Source organism: Helicoverpa armigera, chromosome 20 (genome assembly GCF_030705265.1).
Source record: "Helicoverpa armigera isolate CAAS_96S chromosome 20, ASM3070526v1, whole genome shotgun sequence".
NCBI lineage: Eukaryota > Metazoa > Arthropoda > Insecta > Lepidoptera > Noctuidae > Helicoverpa > Helicoverpa armigera.
Genome location: NC_087139.1, coordinates 4695424 through 4705403, shown reverse-complemented (window position 1 = coordinate 4705403; position 9980 = coordinate 4695424). Strand labels below are relative to the sequence as shown.

Here is a 9980-nt window from a genome sequence, read left to right as displayed (position 1 = left end):
TTAGCAAAGATTAGTGAAACGATTGCGGACGTTTTGGTTGGACTGTAGCCGGAGGAATAATATGAATATGTGTGGCTTAACTGTGTCCTATCTTAGCAAGTGACACTACAAAGCGAGGCAAAACGTTTCACATAATATAGGTACATATAGTCACATAAAAATAAATGTACTTATTTGTTAAAAAAAATACCGGAAATTCGTCACATTAAATTAAGGAGCATTTCCATGTGAAAATGTAACCACACCTGAAATACTCGTACCATAGAAATGTTATTTATGAATTTCACGAAGTATAAAATAAAATGTACCTAGTAGCATGTCGATTTTCTTCTATAATATTTTCCCGCGTATAACAAAACATGTATCTTACATTTTCCGTTGAACTAAGACCGGGTAGCTACGCCCACCACGTCGGAAGGACCTATCTCGACATCACTCGCAACGTCGCTTATCTCGCGTGATATATTATATACGTTGTTAGCGCACTTGCTACTCGCTTATTATTCCTACGTGTAATTGTAGTATTACGACCAGTCTACATTTGCTGCTAGTTTCACTAAACGACGTTCACATAATACACGCCCGTAAAGAAGTTACAGTCAGATGATGCCTTCTGACGTCGACATATTTTAGAGATATTTCCAAGAGCTGTAGAGTTTATGACGCAAAAGACGTAATCAGACAGCTCCACGTATTTACCTTAAATCATGCGGTATTGTCTAAAGTAATGGCAAAATAATGTGAGTGCCGGCTGATTGCCGACAGGTGCACGCCTCGCCTGAATACTAAATACGCTCAACGTATTAATATATACGACATTCAGTTCAACATTCATTAGTTAGCGTTTCATTTCATTCGAACAGCTTTCCCGCGGTAAACGACGTTTTGTTCTACAATAATGTATTCAACGCTGAAGCAATATTAATGTTTCAATAGAACAGGAATAGAACAACGCTGTTGTACCCACATTCACACGTGTTGACACAATATCGGATCAGTACTATTCCATTGACATGCCTAATTATTAATAAGATTATAAGGTATTGAGGTCTATATTCTGATTGTGCCTCGGTTAACTCATGTTTCATTATGCAAACATATAACAAGCATGCCGAACCCGACCACGAGTTTCCAATTATTTTGAAGCTCCAAAGAGTCCGATACTCCTACCCTATTAGGTAAACTATAATCCCGCCTGTATAACACAGGGGTGAACAGTTACAAGGGAAGAAACTCCAAGTACCGGTGGTGGCCCAATTTTTGTAGAATCGTAAACCCGTAAGATTTAGTGAACGGTCAGAGTTTTAACGAGGGCCTGTGTCCTCAGTCCTCCGCCAACCCTCCTCGCCGACGAAATATAGTTTTACGACAATCGCTAGTGAGCCATTAAACAATTTTCACCGGCGCCCGGTTACAATGTTTATGCTTTACTGCCCCGCTTTGTGTAAGAATAATGATATCCGTAATGCATTTTGAATTTTATTATCTTATTGGATAAAGTCCAATATTTATTTAATGTGCGAAATTATTAATTCTCTTGGCGTTCCCCCCATAACATCGAGCTAAGTTAGGGATATAAACTGAAGAACTATAAAGATAATTTTAAAAATTCCTACGTAGAGTCGCTTCACCAAAGAATGGATTTATTTTGTTCCCAAATACCGAAGAAGAGAAATTGCTTTTTACCTCTATTACAATGACACTTACGAAACATGCCACAACGTCTATTCCTAGAAGTATGACATTACAACAAAACTAATGAACTACTGTCACGGGCGTCATCACTCACTGTTATTAACAAGTGAACCTTTCACATTTAGAACTTCTGTTTTCTATGAGCTCCTGGTATATTTAATGATGTACGAGGATCAAACTGTAGTATTAAGCTTAGGTTATGTGATTTTAAAAACAAACAAATCTGAGTGAATTAAATTGATGTAAGTCCGGACCATTTAATTGCATTCTCAAAATATTTTTACGCGACATAAAAATCCAGTAACGCAACAGCGCTTAATGTTTTGAAAATTTTCATGCAGCTCCTAACTTTAATTTAAATATTCTGAAAGCATGAAGCTCTTTATTCAAAAGATTACTGGTTACATAAAAAGGTCACGTGTCACGTGTATCAACACTTATTTAACACAAAAGCTTATCACTTAATGCAGCCAGCGCAGATGAAGACAATAACTGGGGAGTCGTCGCGACAAAACGGCACGAGATAGAAACCTCTCGTCTGTAACAATACGCTTTGTGTCACTCCAATCTCAAAAGGATATTCGAATGTATTGAACTCGGGAGAATTTCACTCACATTGAACCATTCAAGGGAATCTCACGGAAATTCCTCGTGAAATTTTCACATAATCCAACGCAGCACGAGGACAACCCCCATTGTTTAGAAAAAAATGTGGATATTCAGCTGGGACCCTCCGAAAATTCTTACAGAAAAACTGGGCCGAGTTGGAGGGTTTTGTTAAATGTTGAAAATGGAATGCGCTCAGAGATATGGCTGTCGAGATTATGATTTGAGAACACGTGCAATGGTAGCGCGTGCTCTTATTCTGTTACGAGTATCCCGAGATACCCTCGCCGTATCGCAGTCGGCACGGGAGCGGCAATATGTTTACAAGCTGTGCGACAATCGTCCCCGGCTGAGCTTTGTTTAATTAAGATAACTTTCCCACTCACATTAATGCGCATTAACTCAACGAATGTCGCCCACAATTAAAGCAACGCCCTAAACTTGTGAGCGATAAAATAAAGTTAGCGTTTGAGATACTTGACGTTTTCTACGATACACTGCGGGTTTATAACCTGATTTTAGATAAGTTATAGAAAAGATTAACAGAACAATGCTACAAATCTAGATTTTATGTAAACTTTGGTTGTGTCTAGAATTTAATTATTTCAGGTTTTATACAGCTTTTGAGTGAGGAACCGCTTAAGACTTGTAATAAATAACTTAAAGCAGCACAACAGCATGGACCTGATGAATGAAGTTCAAACAAAAAGTAATACTTGGTACAACAAACGCTCAGCCGGAACACTTTGTCGGGGAATTTCTTTGTGAGTGTCTGCCATAACAATAGTACTTCATTCAAACATTATTTTCTCATACAATTTCGCGAAGATAGTAGCGCCAACAATTGCTGGCTATTCACGATTCGTTACAGAAGATGTTACAAGTTTATCCAGTGGAGAACCATGCAATATGACATGGCTATAACGATAATTCTACCCAAAGCCCAATTTATACGAACATCTGTTATATGAACGACGTCTATGAACGTCTATACTTGTTATAAATGTATTAGTAGCTGGATATAATTCGACGTATTGTTAAATTCGTATTGTATTTTGGAAAATAGAGTTGTAATGTCTTGGTTTTTATCGTTTTAAGAAGGGTTATCTTTTTTTTACAAATACTACCCCACACCCAGGTATAAAGTGATCTGTGTACTTTCTCAGGCTTTTAGACTTAGATAACTATTTTATTTACATTGGTTTAGCAGTTTAGGCGTGAAAGCTCGACGGAAGACAGACAGAGTTACTTTCGCCTTATAATATTAGATAGTAAGGATAAAGTCGTGTAGGTACTTAAGTAATACTTAGACATCATAAATAAGCAATAGCGGTGTTTTTTACTCGTGTTACTAAATTCGAGAATTTAGTTTTAATTTCCTTGAAGTCTGCATAAACGAGTATCTAGAGAATTTACACGTGCGCACAAACATGACTACTCGTATTATTTTGGTTCCGCAGAAATGTCTATTGAACTAAAGTTTCAGAACTTTGATTGATATAAATAGTTTTCGTTGAATTTAGGAGTATTTGTAGCTTTTTCCTCATACTTTTATTCTATCTTATTCATAGAACGAGCAATACAATACATATAAGGTTTCTGCTGTGCTTGGTCTATCTAATTTGTCCTGGATAGAGAGTCACAGTAAGGTTTGGTTTGTCCAAATATTGGCCTGATGCCGGTTTGTGAAAATACATGAAGTATGTAGTAAGTTTTTTTGTTTAGTACTATCTCTATGCATAGTTTTAAAAACGACATTTAAGACTTTTAAAAGTACTGTCGATATCACTACAAGAATTGATATCGACAGTATTTTTATTACACAATACTTAACACTATACACATGGACTTACATGAAGTAGGTCGTTCAGAAAAATAGATAAAATAGGGGTAAAACTAGTACCAGACTTAAAAAGGTTTTTACAAAAAGGATCCCCAAAAATTCCACTTCAAAATTACCTTCCAATTTATAAAACAGACTTATTTGTATTAAGAGCTCTCAGGCGTGGATTATGTGAATAATTACTTCTTAAATATCATAGCGTCAATATTATTCATACTTTCTGTTTAATATAACTTAGAATTAAGTTTTAATTCGCTATAAGCTTTGCTAACTATCGTGCGTGATTAATAGGGTACTATGCTGAATTTAATTATTATTGTTTGCTGTTGTTTTAATAAATAATCATATTTTAATGTTTATAGGCTGGGAGTGAGGGCACTGTGAAGCTTATCGCAGGTTCAATTATCCCACTCAATTTATTATTTTATTTTATTTAGAATTTTAATGTACAGGGTATTGACAGTCACTATACTGATCTGTTTCTATTCGTGAGATTAGCGTCTATGATAAAGTAAAAAAATATGCTTGCTCTTCTGATTTATATTAGGCAAATCTATTTTTTTGAAAACGAAACAAAAGAATACAAGCCTTTGTTCTTAAACTTTTATTTGATAATTTTTAAAAATAACACGTAATGCACAGATATCCGAACTCATTCCTATCTTGAAGCGTTCTAACAAGGAAAACTCGTAGGAAACTCGACAGCGTCCCGCGGGTGAAAACTCCTCGATTTAACTAAATAATGTTAGACGTGATAAAGTCACAACGACTCCCTACTTCCTAACGCAACCCCAGCAATTTTCCTTTCCCTAATCACCACACTCCATACAAAAATACAACTAAAAATTCTTGGCAACAATATTAAATATTAAACATAATTCTCTTTGCGAAACAAACGACATCCCGAGAAATGATAAAATAGTAAATTATGTGGAGGGCTGAACACCTGCATAATGTCCCCGTCAATCATACAGGTGCGTGAAATTGAATCTCATGAGCGCAAATCACACAACCCTCTATTACCATACGCGATGGTGTCACTCACCTCTACGAAAACCGACAACCGAAAACCAACCATATACCTAAAGAAACAAAGTCTAGTTTGTATCCACAGATGAATTCTCACTGTATGATAAACGGACCGTATTCGCTCGTAATATATTTCATTTTTGTTTAGGGCAGCAATTTCGTCTTTAGGTTAATAATATACAGTATAGTCTGTGTTTAAGTTGTTATTTCTTATTTGCTTCACCTCATTCGTTCGTTCATTCAAAAGGATTGCTGTACCACGTGACATTCAATGGTGCCTATAAATATTTTTTCATATGGTATTATTATAAAAATAAAATTAAACGAACAAACATAATTAAAAGCGATCAGACCGATAAACATGCAAAATATAATTTATAAGAACATAAAAAATAAATAAAAATCAAATGCACTTTCTTATACGTAGCGCTGTTTTTAAGTGTTTGCATTATAATTTCCATTAATCTGTTAAGATTGCTATTTTAAGCACTTTTTTCAAAACGAAGATAGAATCAAATGTTTTAATGCCATCGATTAATTAAGTATATAATTTTGAAACTGACGTCATTTAGACCTGTTTTTTGTCACTTTTACGAGTTACTTATGTAGAGCACACACATCTGTATTTTTATCACTACACATTATGTGCAACTTGAGTAATATCTGTCCATAGTTCGAAACTGGGCGCATTTTATTAATCGCATCCTATTTCAACTACCTATATTTTGATTTATAAAACCTTCATTTTATTGTATAACCATGTCAATATTCAACCGATGCCCTAGATTTAACACTAATTTATTTCTGAAATAAATACGTTTGCCTTCACTGCAATTCTGATGATCAGTCGACAGTTGACACTGCATACAAAGGCCGCGTGTGTGTTCTTAAAAAAACATTATTATAACTAAAAATGTACACAACAAAGCGGCTGAATAACGTAGAAACTCGTTTAATAACGTTTGGTGATCCGTTCAAGTGCACTTCCGAAGTGATTGTTGTTATTACTGGGTGCCCGGGAATACCGGACTTCTACTGGGAGTTCGCGGACCAATTGCACCGTTGTACTCAACTACCTGTCTGCGTTGTTGGTAAGCGATTTTTGATTCAAACATTATTTGTATCCTCTTTAGCTCGGAGCAATAACAATTTCGAGCGAATACTCCTTGCTGTATTGTATGTATTACTGGCCAGCATTGTTGCGTTGTGTCGACGCTTTGAAATTCGAAGCGAGCTGTAATCAGGACACGTGATGAGTTCGGCTATTATACTGCAGTGTATTAATGCGGTTTTATGTCTGGAGAAAGGCCAACGTGATTGACTTGCATGTGTAACAGATGATACGGCTTGACCGACGTTGAATGGTGGAGATAAGTATGTGAAAGAAAAACTTGCAAGCATACTGCATTCAGTTAAAAGTGAGTCGAGAGATGTAAAATATACACTGCTATAGTCCGAATACAATTTTCGTTCCACGGACCACGACTATATAACTTAAACCCTAGATCTAGGCTAATGGCTACCTGTAAGAATGTAAATCTAAATGGCCCAATCTTATTGTTCAATCTCGTAATCAATCAATAATAATCGTAATTATTTACATATTTTTCAGGTCACGCTGGTCACGACGACATAGAATACCCGAATGCTGCCTCAAGTAAGAGCCTCTACGATATAAAAGGCCAGATAGAACATAAATTGGATTTAATAAACAACCATTTCGATAAAAAGAAGAAACTGCATCTCATCGGACACTCGATCGGAGCCTGGCTACTGATGGAACTCCTACACAAAAACGACCATCTCATAAAAAGAATATCTTCAGTTAACTTATTATTTCCAACGCTGCAAAACTTCTCGGAAACCAAAAATGGAAAACTCGTAAACAATTTTATAAGATACCTCCACGGAATTATACTTTTATTTTTGTTTATTATTCAGTTACTTCCATCAATTAGACTGGTCGGCATCAAAGTTTATTTGTACTTGAATTCATTACCTTCGTATTACGTGAAGCGAGTAACGATATATCTTAATCCTTTGTTGCAAGAAAAATCTATGCTGTTAGCTTATGAGTCAATGGGGAGGATAAGACAACTTAATACAGCAGCTATTAAGAAAGTTAAGCATATTAAGACTAACATAGTGTACAGTACACAAGATGAATGGGTACCGATGCATCACATACAAGATTTGAAGAACTTAGTACCTCACTTCACGTTCAAACAAGTCAATGTAGATCACGCCTTTGTTTTAAAATCGTCTGTGCTCGTTGCCAAAGTTGTGAGCAATTTAATTTTAAACAATGGTAACCGTTCAATACGTAATTAAACACTCGAAATAATTAATTGAGTTGTTTGAGTTAATAATTACTGAAACAGTTATTTGTACGTAGATTTATAATTAATTTATAATAATGTGTACAGAATTATTGTTGGAATATAAAGTGTAAGTCAATATTTTCTTTTTTTATTGTTTTGATTCGTCGGTATACTGCGCTTGTATGCAAATTGGAACGCATACGTACTTCATACATGGGTAAGCTCTACTAAGCTTGGCGTGAACTTCAGCTGAAAATACTATAACTGTATGGAGTTCCAAGAAACTTTAGCTTGTATTATCGTTTAAGATTTTTACTGAAAATGTATTAAATAATAACTGAAAGAAAATGTTATTACTCTGCTATTTACTTATATACTCGTAATATTCTACAGGTACTCATAGTTCTCGTCTTTTAAATCAATGTATTTTTGGTAATTTCTAGATTTTTTTTCCAATTTTTTTTTATTAAGCGCTTGCTTATATCATAGCATTTTAAAGAGAAGAAAGACACTTAAGTTTAGACTTTAAAAGACATCTACGATGCAAACTGTAATAAAGTTTCTCAACAAACATAGTTACTGGAAGATGAATAAAAGCGTTTGATAAAGTTGGATCGCAACAGGTCCCTTCGAAGAGAGCATATTGTCAATTTCCCATATTGTGAAGTTCCAAACAACAATTGAATCGGGGTCCCGACGTCTCGCCTTCAATCGGATCTAAAGGACTTTATCTGCGATATAAAACAGAGGTAGTTCTGTCACGTAAATCTTCTATATATAGGACGTAGGTACGCGTGGTGAATCCAATATATTTTCAGCATATAGAGTGACTTTACATATAGATGTATGTATGTAGTTGAAATACCAGATTTTGATATTTTTATCATTTCAGATAAGTTTAGAGATTTTAATTAATTATACCAATTTATGCAATTGCTGAAGATACCTCTAGGTTATCGACCTTTTCAATGTTAATTACGTACGTCATTTATTAATTTGCAATTTTATTTTAATTTATTTAAATAAAATTGTTTTAATTTATTTAAATAAAATTGTTTCATTTAATTTAATATGCTCCATTTTTTATTCTATAATGCATTTACAGATCTACCAAAATCTGAGTAAGTAAACAGACCTTCGGAACTCTCCACTTACCACAAACACGACTAGAAGCGGCAGAATCAATAATGAATACAGTATTCAATTGACTGGGATCTGTGGCGGTGTGGACGCCGGCTTACATATCGCAATGGATATGCTAATGCTGTATGTCCCGAGCCGATTACACGCAAACCCACTTGCTGGTGCGTCTTGATTGTTAGCAAGCATCCTGTGCTTAGATAATGCTACCAACTGGAAACGCCAATACCATGCTTTCTCTGCCTCTAGCTCTGCCAAAATTACGAGAGCACCGCACATACGATATGTACATGTATGTACAAATTTTCGCTTGAGTGTGTCAATTTTGGCGTACGTGTGTAACGATGTGATCGAAAGAGTATGCTATCATTTTTTGTAGTGTTGTCCCGCCTCTCGCACTTTAATTGGTAGACTTTTTTGCATAGAGATTTGGGCTCAAGGTGTGTCCGGTTGGTTAAATGCTCTAAGAGCCTATGCCAGCTACACTTGACTGTATGTAAACGGACCATGCTAGTGATGCGCAGTGGAGATAGTGAATAACGATGTTGCGGAAAACGTATGGAAATTAGCGTTTGCGGTTTTGTGTTAGTGATGTAATTGTTTTTATTTTGTTTTGTTAATTGATAGTTGTTCCTATGAAATTGCAATTTTGTTTATGGATAAACTAACAGAAATTAGTATTTTACAGTGGCAGTTTACAGTCGCATTAACTTAAATCATAATCTTAAATTGATTAATTGAGAAGTTCACATGTTTTTGATACATAAGTAGGTATATTATAAAATTACTACATCAGCTGCATGGTGCACCGAGAAATAACATGGTGTAATATAACATATTAACATTTTTATTTACTCTTCATAACCCGAGCTTTAATAACGTTGACAAAAATAAAAACAAAATCCAGCATACTATCCTCTTTCGTAGGTATCATAAGTTTCATGCCAGTGACCAGCAACTATATGAAAAGTTTAGTCAGCAAAGAGGCGAGTGTGGTTTTCATTAGACACCGTCATTTGCATGTTATTCATTAGCCGGCAGAGGGCGTTGCGCTCGTGGACAGAGCACGCCCTCTATGCACGGAAGTGGTCGGAAAAGTACAACGTTCTCTGTTTGACCATGCCACACTGGCTTCACTGGAAATGTCCGTAACAATTGTACGTACTCGGCTGAAAACAACTTTTTGTTTTGTTTTAGGAAAGCAGCATTTATTTTTTTATGAGACCGTATTTGACAAGGTAAATGGCATAATAAAAACATCTTTTTAACCGTCAAATCCGTAGCGGACCCCAATCGGGGTCTGAACATCAATGTCACCGTAAGCTCGGTTTAGACCCCAATTGGGG

The 9980-nt window shown here is 35.5% G+C and overlaps 1 protein-coding gene across 1 annotated transcript; it reads left to right on the top strand.

The window, feature by feature from the left end:
• Positions 1–5983: 5983 nt before the first annotated feature.
• On the top strand, positions 5984–7669 carry LOC110378606 (lipid droplet-associated hydrolase). The gene is made up of 2 exons (XM_021337942.3): positions 5984–6264; positions 6786–7669. Exons 1-2 carry the CDS (start codon positions 6087–6089, stop codon positions 7502–7504), a joined length of 897 nt encoding a protein of 298 aa, XP_021193617.3. The 5' UTR covers positions 5984–6086; the 3' UTR covers positions 7505–7669.
• The last annotated feature ends 2311 nt before the right edge of the window (positions 7670–9980 follow it).

What these genes read in the sequence shown, in the direction of transcription:
- LOC110378606 (XM_021337942.3), top strand. Translation starts at nt 6,087, where the DNA reads ATGTACACAACAAAGCGGCTGAATAACGTAGAAACTCGTTTAATAACG. An exon ending in ACTACCTGTCTGCGTTGTTG is followed by an intron (nt 6,265 to 6,785) that starts GTAAGCGATTTT and finishes CATATTTTTCAG; the next exon opens with GTCACGCTGGTCACGACGAC.